Source organism: Anabrus simplex, chromosome 3 (assembly GCF_040414725.1).
Source record: "Anabrus simplex isolate iqAnaSimp1 chromosome 3, ASM4041472v1, whole genome shotgun sequence".
Taxonomy (NCBI): Eukaryota; Metazoa; Arthropoda; class Insecta; order Orthoptera; family Tettigoniidae; genus Anabrus; species Anabrus simplex.
This window is the reverse complement of record NC_090267.1, coordinates 204,803,420-204,823,501: the sequence shown is the minus strand read 5'-3', so window position 1 is coordinate 204,823,501 and position 20,082 is coordinate 204,803,420. Positions and strand designations below refer to the sequence as shown.

Here is a 20,082-nt window from a genome sequence, read left to right as displayed (position 1 = left end):
GGTAACACTGGCTCATAAGACATTCACAATCTATGCATGAGGTGCCAGACGCATACCCATCAGATCAGTGCAGCATTCTTTAACGTCAGAGGGATATGGGGGCAGAAGACTACTAGAGCTAATACCACAGCACAGCGTCTGACTAGGAAACGTCACGTTGCTAATTGGACCCAGGAGGACTGGTAACATATAGCTTGGTCCGATGAGTCACTGTTCCAGTTGTCTCGATCTGATGGTAGGTTTCAGATATGGCGAAGGCCCCATAAAGCCATGGACCCCAGTTGTCAACAAGGCACCGCACAGGCGGATACTAAATTCATAATGGTGTTGGGTGTGTTCACGTGATCCACCTGAACAGGTCGTTAACTAGTGACTGATGCGCTGATCTGCTTGGTGACCACTTTAAACCCTTCATGGACTTCACGCACCCCTACTACAATGAGATATTCCAGCAGGATAATGCACCTTGTCGCCGGGGTCAAGTTGTCCAGAATTGGTTCGAGAAGCGTTCCACAGAGATTCAACGACCTCTGTAGCTACCACGTTTGCCTGATATGAACCCTGTCGAGCATTTATGGAACATTGTGGTGAGGTTCATTCACAACTAAGACCCTGCACATAAAATAGCAGGAATTTGTGTGTAACTATCCAAAGGGCATGGGTCAGAATTTTTCCACAGGTGATTCTTCGACTTATGAAATCGATGCTATGATGACGTGCTGCACTTGGCAGAGCTAAAGGAGAGCGTACACGATATTAGACCACTATCCCATGACTTTTGGCATGTTGCTATATGTATATCTAGCCGTTAGTCAAGTTTCCATTATACGGGGTCGGGGATAATATGAGGTGAAATTATATGACATACCCAACCTCAGTTGATGAGCAGATGAAGATGAAATGGATGACAGTGAATGAAATTGGAAACGAAGTTGGATGGAATCGGCTGTGACAAATAAATAGGAACTGCTCCGGTATTTGCCTGAAAGTGAAAATGGCAAGCCACAGAAATCTATTCTGTGGACAGGCGACGGTGGAGTTCGAATGCAGAGCTTGGCGCAATAGCCGTAGTGCGCCCGGTTTTCGCTGAATTACTTATCGCAGGTAAAATGTATTAATTCAGTAAGTCAGTCACATACACGCCTCGTCAGTACAATATATCGATACCAATTTACACATTAGTCTATTTACAGTGTATCTTCTTCTTGCGATCATTCGTGGACTAGAATCCATCTTCAGACTTTATAATCTTCCATTGTCCGTAAACACGAATGTCGAAAATAGATTTCGCAGAGGTACAAATCCTTTTTGGCATTGATGGTAGTTGATCTAAACTGGGCCAACAAGCAGGCGGTAGGAAATTACAAGGGCTGATTAAGACATGACCTGCTGCCGTAATCCTTCTGTACCTCTTGATTAATGAAGCACCTCCTCAAGTGATCCTCTGTTACACGATAATTACGTGTTGGCTATGACATTCATTAATGCAAGCCAAAGATGGAACTGACTCCACAGCTCCCACGGTTTAATATGACAAATTGAGTAACATGTTTATGCAGATCGCTTATTGTCGACGTATCTTACCGCTTTACGATACGTTTAGCGTTTGTTTTAAGAATAGATACGCCATCGTGATAAACTTGGGTAACTGGGGGTAATATGTGAGACTGTATATTTTTTAATCCCGAAAACTGGTGATGGGATTATCAAGATATTTTATTATTTCCACTACTGTGCTCGGTTACGAAGCTATCTTTTGCATAATTAAAGGTTAATATTAAGGTTAATACTACGTACAGGCATTAGGAATTATTATGCTCATATAAAACAATAACAATAATAATAATCTATATAAATAAGATCGCAACGATCGTGTGTCTGTACATTGACTATTTTGGCGAAATTTTCATTCAGCTATCCGTTTCAGGTGTAGTAATGACCATCTGAATATTTTTTAGCTTTGGTGTCTATCTGTTTGTCTGTTTGTCTATAACATGAAAACTACTGGATATACTTCTACCAAACTTCTTGTTTAGAATCCACCTGTTCTTGGGTAGATTTTAGAGCCAATGTTTTATCTAAATCGCTGAATTAACTGGTAGTTTGTACAAAACCGAAACCGTGATTTTTCACTTCCATAAAATATTCACAACCAAACTTAATGGAAATCTACTTGCCTTAATGGAAATTAATTTCTAAACTTTTTTTCTCATGTGCATAATTTCGATACGAGGATTAATAAGGAAGAAATCATTAACGGACCATTTTTAGGTACAAGTCCAACCAAACTTCATATTTAGCATCCACCTGTCCAAAGGTAAGATTTTAGGTCCATACCTTGTCAAATTCCCGGAGTGGACTGGGGGTTTATAGGTAACCGAAGTAGTGAATTTGCTCTCCCACAATATACACAAGAACAACCCGACTGGAAATAAACCAACCTTGATGGAAATCCATTCCTAAAACATTTTTTTCTCCAGTGCATTTTTTCGATAGGAGGTTTAATAAGGGGGATTTCATGAACGGCCTGTTTTACAGGCTAAGTCCTGCGGACATAGCCCAAAAGGTGTTGTACGTAGAGCTGATTCTATATCTATATAAATAAAATCGTAACGACCGTGTGTCTGTACATTGACTATTTTAGCGAAATTTTCATTCAATTATCGGTTTCAGGTGTAATAATGACCATCTGCATATATGTTAGATTTATTTTCCTGAAAGTTCTCATTTTCACGCCCCCACCCCGCCCCCTCCAAAGCAAGATTGAGGTGCGATCTTCCAGACGAGCTAGAAAATTGAAATTTGGCAAAATTATATCTCTTTGCCTGTAACCGGCGTAAAGCTTCCAAGACCTTTACATATTTAAGTTTTCAACCCCGAAAAATATCGGAATATAGAGGCAATTTTAGTGTCAGTGCAGACGTTTGTTTTCAGGTAGGCCTACTTCGTGGCTAAACGGTAAGTCGTATAACCAAACGGATGGTACAATCTCGTTTCAATTTGCAGTGTTTTACAACTTTGGTCCTATGACGTTTCAGCTCCAAGATTCTACAGCAGCGAGATTATCTACAATATACAGTATCATAAAAACCTAACATGATACAGACATGATAACTGGTATCTAGAATCTCCTTTAAAAATAAAAGAACGCACATTTTTGTTTTCAGAAAATCCACTTAAGGGTTGATTGAGGTGGGGGGGGGGAGTTGAAAAGAAGTGACGAAAGATTTGAATTATTTATATGAAGGTACACATATCTCAGAAACTGAAGATGTTACAGACGTTAAAATTGGTACTTCGAATCTCCTTTATAAATAAATGAACACACTATTTTGGAAAATCCACCTAAGAGGGTGAAATAATAAAAAAGTGGGCGAATTTTTAAAATGAGTATCTCCTACTTCTACCGCTTTTCCCACACCTGTGGGGTCGCGGGTGCAAAGTTTGTAGCAAATTTGGATTTGAACCGGTTTTACGGCTGGATGCCCTTCTTGGCGCCAACCCTATAACTAGGGATGTAATTACTACTGCGTGTTCCTGTTGTGGTTGGTAAGGTGGTGTGGTGTGTGAATGTGAAAAGGAGAGTGTTGGGGCAAACACAAACAACCTGTCCCCGAGCGAGAAGAATTAATCACACAGGGTTTAATTCCTCTACTCAGCCCAAAATCGAACCCGGAACCGAAGGCATAAACGCTGACCACTCAGCCAAGGAGTCGGGAAGTTTTCAAAATGAGTATATATACAGTATATCTCATAAACTTAACATGTTACAGATGTGATAACTGGTATTAGTAATCTCCTTTAAAATTAAAGAAACACGTACTTTTGGTTTTCGGAAAATCAACTTAAGCTACAGATCGAAAATACTGTAAGAAGGGGTTGAATTCTCTTTAAGAGGATACTTATATCTCAAAAACTAAAATGTTACAGACGTGAAAATTGGTATTTGAAATCTCCTTTAGAAATGAAGAAACATTTTTTCTTTTTCGACTTAAATAGGACTGTTTCTCCCATTTAGAGTTCCATGTCGCATGTTCCAGATTTAGCTTGGTCACCTTAGCCCCAAAGGGCAATGCCACAAACGTTGTTTACAAAGGGGTTCTGGGGTAAGTGAAATGCAATTTTTCGGCGAGTTTTTATAATTTCGGGATTTTCAGATAATGCCTTAGTGCAGTACCGAGGGAAAATTAATTTTTATCGATTTACGAAATATTCGCGAGCGAAGCCATGGGTAACAGCTAATATAATATAATATAATATAATATAATATAATATAATATAATATAATATAATATAATATAATATAATATAATATAATATAATATAATATAATATAATATAATATAATATAATATAATATAATATAATATAATATAATATAATATAATATAATATAATATAATATAATATAATATAATATAATATAATATAATATAATATAATCAGTCGGTGTACGTTAGGTTTCGTTATTGAAAACCGCTGAGAGAATTTCGGTGTACAGATACTTATTATGGAAGTAAAGAAGGAAGTGTGAAAGGACTTTGCAGGAAATTAAAACATAAAGTTGGTGCTTGAAGTTTTATTAAAAATTAGTACTCGACTGACATGCCATGATGGAATTCGGCTGTACAAGTACAAGTTTAGTTGTGGAAGTTTACGTCGCTAGTCTTCTTGTGGAAGATGAGTACGTCTTTCCAAAACATGTTGGGAGTGACGAAGTCGTAGTCTTTGATGACACGGTCGAAGGGGTAGCCCATGGGTTTCATATCAGGGTACTGAGCGTTGTAACCCACACCACAGCTGGCGAAAGCTCTAGGGAATTCCTGTACTGGACCGTCATAAGGAGTCACCATGACGAAGAAAGTGACTGGGAGACCGTTAACTTGACCCCTTGGGAGCAGGAGACGCTCAGGGAAGCCACACTTGTTGACGATCTGGAAGGAGAAATTTACTCGCATATTTCTCTTATGATTTAAACACTAAAAAATGGTACTGTATAACACGACACGTAAACGATTGAAGAGAGCGAAGTTTTATTGAAATATATTAATATGTAAGGTATATATAAAGATGAATGGATATCTCCGTCCTTACAAAGAATAGGAACAAACGATTCTAAATTGTTATGACTTGTCCTATTGAAAAAAATCATACTAATAATACATGAATTTGCATATTGATGTGGCCTACTTACATTTCTTAGATATTAAAAGTCTACAGAAGACTGAAATTACAGTAATTTGAACTCTAACGCGGAGTAACAGATGAAAAACACAATATTGCAAATCAAATTATTTTAAGGAAAGCCAGCTTGTAGTTTTGCGTGGCTATTAATATCGTGATTATAGCCATGGGACTTTCAATTTTTAGGCTAAATCCAAACCAAAAGGACATGAGGTTTATTTCAAAATTCCACACGTATTAGCCGGAAATCAAACCATGACCTTCATGGTGACAAACCAGTAACGAATTTACTCGGCTATCACACTCTCCCAAAATTTATTACATCCAGTCTACGGTAAGTGATATGTGACACTCAATACCCACTACAATAATAATCTCATTGAATACCCTACGCCGATGGTGATCTTACTGAAGGGACAAAACAACGGAATAATTAGGCTCTCTTAGCGATAGTCATAGGAGAACGAGAGAGAGAAGGGAAGAGACTAATCCCTCTAAGTGGCGATATCGTATAAAAAGAAAGTGTTCGTTATAGATGGGAAAATGAAAATTTCCCTGTGCCAAGCAAACATAATACCGTCGGGGTCAAAGAGAAGAAACGTTGACCGAAACTAGTCGGAGAACAAAATTTAAGGACAGAATCATCGCGTTGCCATATTCAGCTGAGTTCCTGATATCACCACACATTCTTCAGAAAGTGTGAGCCCATTAACTGGTACGAGTGATATCAGCCAACTTTTACCATGATCATAATGCATACAATCCATCTACTTACCTCATCGACGTGCAAAGTCCTCTTGCCCAGGATACCGTCCTCAACCCTGTTCACCAGGGTCTGGTAGGTGAAGGGGTCCTTGGCAAACACAGCGGAGTCGTGAGAGTTGCGAACAATCACGGTCCTTCCAGACACAACTATATATTTGCGAGAGAGAGGAAGAAAATACGTGTTAGTTTACGGATTGAATTACAAGTTTACAGAGGAGAAATACAAAATATGTACCACAGATTTAATTTATGAACAAATTATTGCCACATTAATTGATTCCAGGAATACCGAGAAGTTTGAATTTTGAAAATGAGTAAATGCTGTAGCTTGCTCACTCGATATTAGGACACCAAAACTAAACTCAAATGTGATTTCATTTCCTTTTCACTTTCGGAGATGTGTACTTATCATATAAATCTAACAAACAATCTAACAAGTAATCTGTACTTTTGCGTGATCGTAGGTATTGTGGTCACAGCCACGGATGTTTAGTTTTACGTGGGGTTCGAAACACATGGATGAGACATTTCATTATAAGGAAACCGGCCGCCTTGGTGAGAAGCCAGTGGCGAAGTCACTTGGCTATCACACCCATTAACATAAAACGCTCTGTTATCATAGCCTGCCTGACTAATGCTAGCTGTAGAGAAATCCTTACTTAAATAAAACATTACATAAGTCTTGTTAATTAGAAAATAATATTATACGTTTAAAAGAATGGTACAACACTTTATGTATAAAATTATGGATTATTTTCAAGTTTCAATTCTCAATTTTTAATTTACTCTTCACTGTCGTGTCATTATACTGAACTCACCCTTGAATGGGAAGCGGTCGAGTTCAACCATGTACTTTCTCACAGTGTCCAGATCGAATTCCTGACCGGTGATATCGTACTTGGGCCCAATGAACACACGGACCATCACGTTGGCTTCCCTTTCGGAGCTCACTACAACCTTGTAGGTGAATGGTTTGTTGGTCAATCGCTGTTGACGGGCAACGATGTTTAGTTTCTGAGCTTCCTCGATGTTATTGACATTGATGGCGTTCAAGAGATCAATGTCGAAGTTTTCGAAGTATGTCACCAACTTGTCGACCTCAACATTCTCAATCCTAACTCCTGGGAAAGCAAGCTGTAACAAAAAGTAGTCTAAAACAGATCTGTCCAAAAGATGATGATTTGTACTACGGAGAATAATGCACACAGATAACTTACTTCATCATAAGTGTACTGGCCCAAGACCTCCTTGTATTTCTGGAAGATGATGTCAATACGTCTGCACATGCTGTAGTAGACAGGATCCCTGAGGGAAGTCATGAAGTTCTCAAGAGTTCCAGGAGCAACCTGTAATAATTAAGTACATTTGTCGCCATTAATAATAATAATAATAATAATAATAATAATAATTTCAAAATTGGGGGTAAAAAACCAGTAGATATAGTCGGATTTTAAAAAGGCAGAAGGTAGTGCATTCGACACTGCATATTGTAAAATATTGGCATTTTGTTAATTCGACAAAAGTAATTAAATCTCAGCCATAGATCACGTAGAAGAGTTCCGGTTTCGCTGCTGTCTAGCAGAGAAAAATGGACGTTGAGGCAGCCTAAATTGTAACTAATAGAAATATCACTACACGGCAACTGAGGTCATATTATTATTGTTCACGTTTATTGGTTGATGTAATGCAGTGTTTAAAAGTCACGACCATTCAGCATCACTGAAATTATTTCAACTAGTATATACAGATAATTGTACGCCACGTAAGTTTATAGTCGTTTCCAGGTAAATCCAAAATTTGATACGCAGCAGTAGAGTCCTAAACAGTATTTTTCTGAGGGAGATCAAATCACACTCTTAAGGTACAATATCTTGTTAACTCACATCATGTCTGTGGATGGGATCGACTACACGTCCAACAAGAGACTTCAGAAGGTAGTACAAAGTCTTGTAGTAGCGGTAGTTGAGTGACTGTCCAATAGTTGCAATCTGGTTGCCGAGGATATCGACGCCATTCTTCTCGTAGATAGACACCTTAGAACCATCCTCCTGTAAGATTAAGAAGAAAATAAGGCCAAAGTTCTACATACATAGCCTACATCATTACATTGGTTAAGACCTCATTTTCCATACTACTTACAGCGATGACGTATCCTAGATCGACGGCATCACGCAGTCTGCTTTCCACGTCCTCAATCTGTTCTACTCTCACGAAATCTTCGTTCTGGATCTCAACGTTGTCTGGACGAGTGGGGATCTCAAGACCGTTCTTGTAACGGAGACCAGAGGTGTAGCCAGTCTGTGCAAAAGATGATACTGTTATTTTAAGCAGTAGGATTATTAATACACTGACGGAAATAAAATCACATAAATATTATAAATTTATGTTAGTGCAAACTTTTCCACTCTCCTGATTTAAGACCAAGAGGTAACTAAACCAATAACTATTGTATAATGCTGAATTAAATTGACCTCACTGAGATGATAGTTTCTACACGGTAGAGAGCGTAGCGGGCCAAGAGCTGCGAGGGCAGCGGTTTTGATGACGTCTTTGTTGATTCTCGGTATACTTGCAGAAATCGACTAAGATGGCTGCAGCCATAAGTCCCACAAATTTCAGGTCTTTGAGGAGGTATTTATCAAGAGAAAAGGGAATACGAGGACTATAGATATTATTTTTCTCCTTGTCGACTTCCACTGGCTGTATTGAATCAGTCTCGAATTTGACAGTTGCATCAATATATACACAGTTTTTTTTCAACGTCGTCATCGCATTTCTGTTTAAAATTAACTTTAAATAAATTTCTTCAGAATGACTGGTTCATAAAATAACTGTACAAGACAGATGAGCTTGTACCACAAATAGAGTATATCGGTTAGTGAAAAGTTTATAAGGCGGTGCTATGATATTTTGTCTTTCAAAGAAAGTGAACTCAAGGTATTTAGAACCTACCACTCTATTTCTTCGTAGCTTCTAGTTAGTGCTATTTTCTAAATAAACCATATACTGTAGATTTGTTGGTAAACTATGAACAGTAAATATTGTATTTTTGTTTATTAATCTGCCTGAAATTACAGATAGCTACAGAGATTCAGAACACTGCCGCAAATTTATACAATACTAGCTTACCGCAGTAATGAATGAAGGTGAAATATGAAAATCGATGGAATAGATTTTTAGTTTTCAACACTGAAGTGCGTGTGTATGAAATCTAAAGATCCTGTTTTCCCCTATAGAGCTGTGAGAGCAGCGGTTTTGATGATGTCTTTGTTGATCCTCAGTATACTTAGAGAAATCGACGAAGATGGCTCCAGCCATAAGTCACACCAATGTCAGGTTTTTCAGGGGGGAATACATGGACTATGGGTATTATTTTTCTCTTTGTCGACTTCTACTGACTGTGTCGCATCAATGTCGAATCTAACAGTTGCGCTCAATATATACACCGCTTTTTGTTTCGATTTCGTCGTCGTCACCATAGATTAGATTCCATTAACTTGTTCATGGACGGCCATCCAAAAGTCTTTCAAAGTCTTGGCCAGGATGGAGCGAATGCCGTGGTGTCTGGCATTAATTTAATTATTAATTATAGTGATTATTAGTTAATCGCTGTATGCTGCGAGTATATGATGTGGTTCACGGAGTAAAAATAAAATCAAATAATGGAAAAAACATAATAATAATAATAATAATAATAATAATAATCGCATGGCCTCAGCTACCGTGTGCAGACATTTCAATTTGACGCCATCTGGCTGTCTGCTCGTCAATTTCGACGTTCCGTTTTACTCTAGGCCCCCACTAGATGGCAGATCGAGTAAACCGAAACTCTCTTGGGCGTCTATGGCTGAGATTTAATTAATTTTGTCGGGTAAACACCAAATGTGTCACCAGAGATCTTTTACATGCCGACATCGTACGACATGGAGTGTCGAATGGACTTTTTTCCGCCCTTCAAAAATCCGACTACCTCTGCCGGGTTTGAACCCGCTATCTTGGGATCCGGAGGCCGACACTCTACCGCTGATCCACAGAGGCAGCTGAAAAAACATGTGATCCACTCAGTCACGAAGCTTCGTTGGGCAACAGCTGTTCACAAAACCTCTGTGCAAGGAATGCATTTCTAGAGAATTGTAAGTAAAAATGAATGTTCTTTAGTCTTTAATCCCTTAATGTTTTAAAATTCTGCAGTTTGATGAACGCCACATAAAGTTACTTGTGTGACGGGAGGTAAGATGAATTACCTATTATAAAAACTTCCACTGAAGAAAAATGAAGAGTAATGTGTTAGTGTGAAGGGAGGATACTTACCTTGATGGGTTTGTTAAAGAGGAGAATGTCAACCTCGGGGAGACCAACAGACAAGCGTTCAAAGTTGTAGCGGGCCAATAGCTGTTGTTGAGTGTAGTAGAACAATTCACCGTAGCGGTCCAGGTTAAGTCCATAGTTCTTGGCGGTCAACCAGAATGGGTACATGAGGTGAAAGTAGGTGTGGTATGCGTTGAGACCAACATCCTCAGTGAAATAGCTGAGCTGCTGTTCGGGGTTGACATTCCACCAAATGCTAGTCTGGTTTGTGGGGATCACCACGGTGTGGACATCATTTGTTTCAACTCCGACAGCTGGAATAGAAATAACTGATATCAAAACATGGAACGAATATAACTATATATATGTATTTAGATGCAACATTGGAGAACGCTTGCAGTATTGATCTATATCCTTCCACATCCACACATACTTTGGCAATTTTTATCGTTTCGGTTGTATGTAAAAGTACGAAAGCATATATATCTTATATATTTCCACCTTGCATCTGGTAAAATAAATTGATGCCCAAGATAATAAATGTCACGTTAAAAGGTAAGATGAGACTCTATACTTAATTTTCTGTATTTTATAAAATAATTAAAATAGTGTTTATAAGTCTGTTTTATGAAACTATCCATTTTCAAATATATCATGAGATTGTTCTCTGAATTTTAGTAATCTCTTGAGTTACTTATAACTTCTGACTTGCTATTGATTATTACGTCTACATCACCAGTCCTCCAAGTCTGATACACAATTCTATTGTCCACAAACGAAGGCATCAATTACAAAATTTCTCGAAATGTTATATGTATGTGTTATAGAAATATTTCTGCAATTAAGTTCCTATACTACTACTACTACTACTACTACTACTACTAATAATAATAATAATAATAATAATAATAATAATAATAATAATAATCACAAGTTAATAATAAGAATAATTTTGAGACGTGAACTATCAGATTGAAGACCTTTTAAAATGTGGTATCATTTAGCCTGCTTTCCATATACGACGACTCAATTATGTTGCCTCTATCTATGAAAGAAAAACTCTATTAAAAATCATATAAGTTTCGGAAATTCCTTTTGTGTAATGGACTGTGACTGCGCCACTAGACGATATGCCAACAAATATGAACATTTTCGAAATAATCTAATAATTAAGGATGAGGGAATCATGCCTACGATCTTGGGATCATGAGACAGACACAGATTCACCGAAGGAGATTATTAAATCGCAAATTATTTGTAATAACGCTAGTCTTTCAGGTTTTGTATACGTGTGGTATTAGGAGAAGTACTCAACAGTTTCTGAGTCTTCTCTACCGAATACCGAAAGATATTGCGTCGAAAATTATTTTCTGATATTTAATACCTCTTTTCATCGTTAAATTTGAAGAACTCGTTTGATTGAATGTTATGTGATATAAAGCGATTTTATATAAACTACACTGTAGCTGTAATAAATTATATTAGAGGACGATATAAGAAAATGAGATCAATTATACGGACGAGCCTGAATCATAGAAGGTATAAACGTAACAAAGAAAGTTGTATGTAGTTTGAAAATGTAACGCTTTTCCAACTAATAATAAAGGTTTTGTCCACCAGCCGTATTAGATGAATCCAACTGGTCAGTGGCTGACCGGTGGTTAGTATCATAGGTCCCTTCGCAATATTGAATATATCTCATTCTACACCCTATAATTGGTCCTAAAATCTTAAAATCCTGACAGAGTATAGCAGAAGGCTGAAGTTTACTTGCCTCTCATCACGACAATATCAGGCAAGCAACGTTGTCAACTTGAAGATTTGTAGGTTAAATACTAAAGAGATTGTTCCTAACGCTCACCTTCCATGCGGGCTTGGTAAGCCTTCTGGATGGTCTGGCTATCCACGAAGAAGTGTGGGGTGATCTCGTAAATGGGTGGTAGCACAACATCGTGAGTGTCCTGGCGGTGGAGCAGAGCTACAGTCAGAGCGTACACGAACTGAGCCTCGTTGACACGGTCGCGAGCCCAGCAAGCGGTCTGAAATAGGGAAGGTCATTACATCTCAGATCGGTGTACAAAGTATACATAATTAACTGAAGTATCAGTACCCGAACTTACCTTCAGCAGAGTGTCCCAGTCCTTGGCGGCGTAGAACACATCGAAGATCTTGATGGCCTGTTCCATATGTGGTTGGTACAACACAGAGAATACCTCTCCGCGGGGCAGTAAGCCTGTCTTGTACATGGCGAGGAATTCCTTTACCACCTTGGCATCCTGAAAATGAAATATATTCATTAACTAGCTTTCATATTGTGCTTCCTTTACTAGTCTAAAGATATTTTTGACGATATCATTTATTTAGTCTATAAGTCACCTCCATGCAGGCCATGAAGGCCCTTTGAGGAGTGGAAGGTAAAGGCTTCCACCTTTCGTAACCTCGCCGCGTGATGGTGTAGAGTGGTTAGCTCTACGCCCGGCCACCTCTGCTCCCAGGAGTTAACCTGGTAGTCATTTTTGGTGTAGGCTGAGTGAACCTCAGGGCCATATGCACCTCCGGAAGTGGAAATCTCGTTTCTTAAATTTTACAACTTCCTGACGAGGATTCGAACCCACGTCCTTCCCGGCGAACCGAGCACACCTTTATCGCCTCAGCCAGGCAGCCCTTATTTAGTCTATAGATCAATAATTAATGTACTGTCGTGCAAGCATTATTTTTACAGTATCTACTCTAAAAGTAATCTCAGGAAAATATCCTCTCGGTTAGCTCTTTAGATTAGAATAATAATAATATAATAATATATAATATAATAATATAATGTTCCCTTATGAACTCTAGGTCGAAAAAGCGTTGTCTAGAAAGGGAGTAATTAACATATCCGAAAATATAATGACATGAGTCCCTTGTAGTAAAACATATTCCAAAAAACCAATGGCTCTGCCTTGATGCACAACTCTGGACACGACAGTTAAGCATCCAAACAGGAGCTCGACACAACTACCCACAACAACACAAGACAGATTGCCAAATTCAGTGGTACATTAGGTTAGCCCTTTCCGTTCTGTTCTTGAGTGAGTCGATTGAATCCTGGCTAAGGTCTGTGGCATGCGGAGGTGTTGAAATGCAACATCATGTTCTTCTGTTTCTTTGTGATACAGAACACATGTGGGACAATATTTTGGCAATCTAAAATCTTTTGAATCTAGAGGAACATTAACCAAATAACAATATTATCACAAGACGGATTGTAAAAATACATGATAGAGAAACTTATGACTCGTTAGATATGAGAGACTACTCTATACAGGCTACACATACTGTATACTACAGTAGTCTACTCAGTTCAGATGCCTAGCATCATGGACACACAACGGTAAATACAAGAAATTCAGTTTAACATTTTCTGAATCTAATAGTATAATTTGCTGTAAATATCTCATACTTTTTGAATTGTAATTTATGTTTTATACATCGATTGGATATACATATTCAGTCCCCTCAGCTACGTTTCTCAATTGATTTTTGAGCTAAACAAATTATTAAATTATCGAAGCAAGAGTATTCCATTAATTTCGTATTTGTTACAGTTATGACTCAGAAACAAGACTACTATTCCCAAAGAGGTGCCTCAACAAAGGATTCATTTAGCCGACCGCTGAAATGAGTACCAGGAAAATTATGCAAATGCTGGTGAACAGATACCTGAACATATTAGCACACTCAGAAAGGAGACTGTGTGCACTGGATGCCGTCATCGTGTACATACTAGGGTAATAATAGAGAATAAGTTTTTTTTGATTTGTTAGCATAGTAGCTGTCCGATACACTGAAATAATGAGATAACCCAGTAATGAAATGAAATGGCGTATGGCTTTTAGTGCCTGGAGTGTCCGAGGACATGTTCGGCTCGCCAGGTGCAGGTCTTTCGATTTGACGTCCGTAGGCGACCTGCGCGTCGTGTTGAGGATGAAATTAAGACGACACATACACCCATCCCCCTGCCAGAGGAATTAACCAATCATGGTTAAAATTCCCGATCCTGCCGGGAATCGAACCCGGGACCCCTGTGACCAAAGGCCAGTACGCTAACCATTTAGCGATAACTCAGTAATAACTTACTAGAGAATTCTGAGCGTCGCCCATTGTGTACACATTATGCCACAGCTTTTCGGGCAGTTAATTCTAACTTAACGTTCAGCCTAATCTAATGTCATTAACATTTTCCAATGATACATTATTTAATTACGGTATGCTTATTTTATTGTTTATAACAATTACTTTAATTATTCCGCATATTTTTCATTTCTCTCACTGCTACGGCAAATATTTCAGCTATTCGATATTGTGAATGTAGAGAGTCTGTTAATGACATTCTAAAATTAAAATTTTAAACCCTTGTGAAAATAAGTATTAACGATAAACTACGGAAGCTCTTATTTATAATTTTAGTATTTCAGAAAAATCAGCGTAGGATATATATTTTCACTGAAGAAAGTAAGGAAAATTTACAGTTTTGTGTGACTGTTGATATGACCTCTAGTTATACGTGGAATCCATTCCATAGAGATGTAACTTTTCATTTCGAGAATCTGTCATACATTAGCCAGGATGAAATCTACGGCCACCTTGGCAAAAATATCTTTCGCCTCATCCAGATAAGAATAATCTGGTCAAATTTCAAACTCCTAATGATCGATATTATCATTATTTTCTGCCATTACACCATAACCCTGTACTTAATCAAAGACATCAAATTACTAAAGAATTTTTCTCACATTGTAATGATCAAGGTTGGCAGCGATGTCGTAGTTATCACCGATGGCCTTCAGATCCAAGAACATATTGGGCTGATGGACACGAACAAACAGCTGCAGAATTTTCTTCTGCTTTAGCAGGTAGTCCTTATCGGCTGCACAGAGAACATACAAAAAATACATTAATTTCTAAAAGCCACATATTATCATTGAAATATACCTCACACTTAGTTTGAAGCAAAATTTCCCATCAATTATCCAAATTAATACTCTAAAACTCTAAATTAACCGAATGTGTTTCTCATGAAGGAGCATTTGCCTAGTTTACTTTACAATATTGGACGATAAACCAGTTTACTACAATGCAATGCAATTAAATTCTAAATAAATTAAACTAACGTTATTAAGAAACTATTTTACACTGGTGACTACAAGTATTCGTTCTTCATTAGAATAAGACAGTCATCTCCTCAAGTCCATGGCTAAGTTATTAGCATGTTAGCCTTTGGCGTTAGTGGACAGACACTCCTGTCTTTTTTTTGCCAGTTGCTTTACGTCGCACCGACACAGATAGGTCTTATGGCGACGATGGGACAGGAAAGGGCTAGGATTGGGAAGGAAGCGGCTGTGGCCTTAATTAAGGTGCAGCCCCAGCATTTGTCTGGTGTGAAAATGGGAAACCACGGAAAACCATTTTCAGGGCTGCCGACAGTGGGGTTCGAACCTACTATCTCCCGAATACTGGATACTGGCCGCACTTAAGCGACTGCAGCTATCGAGCTCGGTACTCCTGTCTTTAATATATAATTTCGAGGTAAACTTGCATACGCTAGATTGAGTCCAGGAAGTGTCATATTTGGCCAGTGTCGCTTCCTTCCCGCTCCCAGCCCTCTCCTATCTGTGTCGGTATGACGTAAAGCAACTAGTAAAATACAATCCACCGTTCTTGCTCTTCAGGTAAGCAACTCAATGTTGAAAATATCCTATGGATATGAACTACGAATGTTAGGTAAATAAAATATAATAAAGTACGAGAATATATTATTTATCTATTCCTAAAAATTGCAACCCTGTTCTTAATCATCGTTGTCCGGTCAATTAGATTAGCAGTTTTCGTCTTTCTGGGGCACAACTAGTGTCTGAGTGTTATGAAAAGTGTTGCTCATAGGATCATTTGTGCTGCAGTGGCACCTTCTGGTCCAGTGAGGAAAGCAATGGCAAACTACCTCAGTCCTCATCTTGCCTAGTACGCCTCATTTGGGCTCTGCCATTGGTTTTTGCAGTTTCCCTATAACTGCATAGCCTTTGGTGGTGCTATTTGAGGATCCAACCAGCCTCTGGGCTGATGACCTAACAGACAGACAACACTACGAGCGCTAATGTGAGTCAATTTAGAGTTTCACTTAAGCCCTTACAACTACATTCGGTGTGGACATTTTTCAAAAAATTCGAAAAACGCCAGAAAGTATTGAACCAAGGAACACATTGCGGAAAGAATTATTTAAATAATTTGGCTAGGGTTTGAATAAAAAATCAAACGCGTAACGAAACAAGCGATTTTAGGCTGCCTTTTCCGGAGCTACATTTAGACCGGAAGTGATTTTTGAAATTTGCATTTTTAGTTTGATATAGCAATCCAAGACTCACAATTTGAAACCTTTTCTGGCCGTTTAGCCCTTAAACATTCGGCACAATTGAGCATATTGCTTAATTTTAATTTTTCATAGTATGGGGACCCCTAATTTGTCTGCTAATAAGTGTTTTCATCATGAAAAGAGCTTCTCTCCTTTATACATTCATCCCCGAAATAAGCATCGACGCAGCCACTTGCACTACGAGGTGTATTACGTAAACCACCTAACAAGCCTGCAGTACGTTTTATATATTTACTATCACCGTCCATAATTGTAACTGATGTACCCAAACACATGTCTGCATATTAACGTGTAAAACAGTTTTTATTTCATTCCATAAGTATTGTGACCTTTATTCGCGAAAAATCCCCTATTGAACTTTTACACTCCTGTATTCCATTACAGACCATCGCACTTAGCACTCTTACGTTTCTCCGTTACACGAAAAAATATAGAATTGTGGATATGAACTTGTACTCTCGTCTTCTAAGCCCAAGAAACATACTGTATCCATGATTCTACACTCTACGTTTTCCGTGTAGTAGAGAAAATACGTGTGGGAAGTGAGAGTGTCCGTAATGGAGAACAGGAGTGTAGAGGTTCATTTACGCATTTTAAATAATAATCACAATGGCGTGTGGCCTTTGGAAAGGCCTGGTGGAGGTCTTTCAATCTGACGCCGTATAGGCGACCTGCGGGTCTATGAGGATGGGGCCCTACCTGTGATGAATTCTAATGCTTAAGACGGCACACGCACCCAGCCCCGAGCAATTGGAATTAACCAATTAATGTTAGATTCCCCAACCCGGCCGGGAATCGAACCCAAGACCATCTGTACCAACGGCCAGCACGCTAACCATTTAGCCATGGAGCCGCAATTTTTTTTAATTTGGGCAGTCGCATGAAGTAAACTGTTATAATAGACTCGTGTCTTCATCCTGAGGTGGTGCAATATCAGTGAAGATGAGCTGAATGTGCCATTTAAACCAAACACCAGCCCTCTTGCCGTTATTAAATATCTGGCAGTACCGGGAATCAAAACCAGCCCTCCGAGGACCGTTACACTACGGAGGAGGACGGTAATATTCACTGATCGTGATTAGAGAGCAAGAACTAACCATCCTTACGAATATTTAGTTCACAGATTTCAAGAGGAAATACTTTGTTAATTATTTTAGACTATGGATTTTTACTGAGTAATGGGTTAGAATGTAAATTATTGAAGCGGGAACGAGTTGGCCGTGCGGTTAGGGGCGCGTAACAGTGAGCTTGCATCCGGGAGATAGTAGGTTCGAATCACACTGTCGGCAGCCTTGAAGAAGGCTTTCCATGGTTTCCCAATTTCACACCGGGCAAATGCTGGGGATGTACTTAAATAAATGCCACGGCCACTTCCTTCATACTCGTACCCCTTTCCTGTTCCATCGTCACCATAAGATCAATCTGTGTCGGTGCGACTTGAGAAAAAAATACTATAATATATATATACTGAAGCGGTTAACAAGTATAGCCTACCCTACACAACGGTTATGTTATGTGCATTGCATAAACTTTAGGGGTACGGTCCATCAGAACCCCTAGAATTTATGTTACTCTTGCTACATAATGGAACAACGGGCTAGGCGACACTTCCAAATAACCAAATTAACTTAGTTTGCATTCTGACCTTTTACTGCCTAAAAATTCGGAGTCAATTAATTACGCTCGTAATTGAATGACCACCGTTTGTTATTTCAGCTTACGAAAAATTTATAGTAAATATGTAGTTTCCAACGAAAGTCAGAAAGTTAGAAGTCCTTTTTTAGATGGCCACATTGCACTTTGGTAGAGCATATACAAATAATGAAAGTACTTTAAAAATATCTGGGAAATTAATTCTTACCGATCTTGCGCTCCGTCGGGTAAACGGAGGCAGCCGCGACAGCGAGAATTGCCAATGCCAGTACCGTAGTCCTCATGTTTAGTCAGTGGGTAGCTGTGAGTACAAGTTGCTGGAGGGCGACCAGCGTTTATATACCAACCATCTTATCTTCAGCTTATGTAACGAGACTCTTCTGACACGAGCAAATGGTGTCCGGGTCAGACGTCATGTGATCCATGTTTCGAGGTACTGAAAGGCTGATACACATTAAAAGGTACCTTGTCAAATAATAATGCGTTGGATACGAGAATGAATGCTCTTAATTAACTGCAAAATATACGTTTGTCCTCAATTAATGCCCTACAAGTGGAATTTTCAAAGCTAAGGAAGTAAAAGCTTAATTTTGTGGTTGAAATTAGGACAGTGTTTTCAGGGGGCATATACTCCATCGATCAAAAATTACTGTACATGAATATTTTTTTCCTTTTTAGGTAATTTCCTCTTGAATCTCTTTAAAATGTTTTAATATCACCTCTACTACAAAATATATTACTAAGTACGTCTCCGTCTGTCATGTGTTTTCAGCTTATTTTTCGTCATTTTCATTTCTACACATAGCATTTAACGGAATTCGAAAACTATTGAGGATACACGATTTGTATAAAACTTTTCATGGTGGTGTAGTACATTTATATGAAAAACGCATTATAGGCTGCATACTTTTAAAAGCAATTTAACTTCCATTAAATTATTAGCAGATTAGATTAGATTCGAAGAATTAGTAACATAGATATCAAATATAAATATTTCCTGAAGGAATATACTGGAGATCTGGAGTAAATTTTGATATGTTTGAATTATTTTGTCTAAGGAATCATGTAAATTTTCGATGATTTGTCGTGCTTATAGTGCAAAACTCATTAGGTTCTAAAATAATATGCAAATTTGATAACTTTGGTTCCCGTATTTAGGCCTACTAGGCTCTTTCAATATTTGAATAATATTTTTTAAAGATGTTAATGGATGCACGTTAAAAGTGCAATTTTTGTTTAAATAGCATCTGCGGTAGTTGAGCTACGAACATTTGAATTTTACTCATTTTTAGTTTACAGATGGTACATTTCGCGGAGGCGCGACTAACTCAGTGGATTATCTGGTGGCTTCCTATCTGGTGACTGAGGTTCGAATTTCGGCCGATCCTTTGTTGACATTTTCATCTACAAAAATCACGTGGCATCAGGAAAGGCATCTTCTTTTAAACATCAAGAGGAACCAAAAATGAGCCTTTGGGGTTCCATCAATCCCAGAAATGATGGAATAAGTAGAAGAAAATTTCAGCGTTGTACCTCGCCACTTAAGCGGAAAATATAAACCTTCGCACTGAGGTAATATTCGAAAAATGTTACTTTTGCAGCAAAATCCATCGTACAGTCAAAAACACTATGGTGCTATTAGCAATAAATATTTTTATTTTTAACAAATAGACTAGGATGTTGTATGTTAAAATAAAACAATCTAAATGTCCGTCTTTTTGCCTTAAAAGCCAATTAAAGAAAGGAATATGCTTTGTGGCTTA

General features: G+C 38.3%; 1 protein-coding gene across 1 annotated transcript; it reads right to left on the bottom strand.

Annotated features, from left to right (window-relative positions):
• Positions 1–4,564: 4,564 nt before the first annotated feature.
• LOC136866149 (hexamerin) lies at positions 4,565–18,623 on the bottom strand. Its single transcript, XM_067142857.2, has 11 exons — positions 18,528–18,623; positions 15,033–15,166; positions 12,378–12,533; positions 12,119–12,296; positions 10,261–10,571; positions 8,089–8,247; positions 7,833–7,997; positions 7,167–7,295; positions 6,768–7,083; positions 5,960–6,096; positions 4,565–4,934 (listed from the first exon to the last, which is right to left on the bottom strand). The coding sequence occupies exons 1-11, from the start codon at positions 18,601–18,603 to the stop codon at positions 4,641–4,643; spliced, it is 2,055 nt and encodes a 684-aa protein (XP_066998958.2). The 5' UTR covers positions 18,604–18,623; the 3' UTR covers positions 4,565–4,640.
• Positions 18,624–20,082: the final 1,459 nt, after the last annotated feature.

What these genes read in the sequence shown, in the direction of transcription:
- LOC136866149 (XM_067142857.2), bottom strand. Translation starts at nt 18,603, where the DNA reads ATGAGGACTACGGTACTGGCATTGGCAATTCTCGCTGTCGCGGCTGCC. An exon ending in CCCGACGGAGCGCAAGATCG is followed by an intron (nt 15,167 to 18,527) that starts GTAAGAATTAAT and finishes TTCTCTGTGCAG; the next exon opens with CCGATAAGGACTACCTGCTA. An exon ending in ACTGGGACACTCTGCTGAAG is followed by an intron (nt 12,297 to 12,377) that starts GTAAGTTCGGGT and finishes TCCCTATTTCAG; the next exon opens with ACCGCTTGCTGGGCTCGCGA.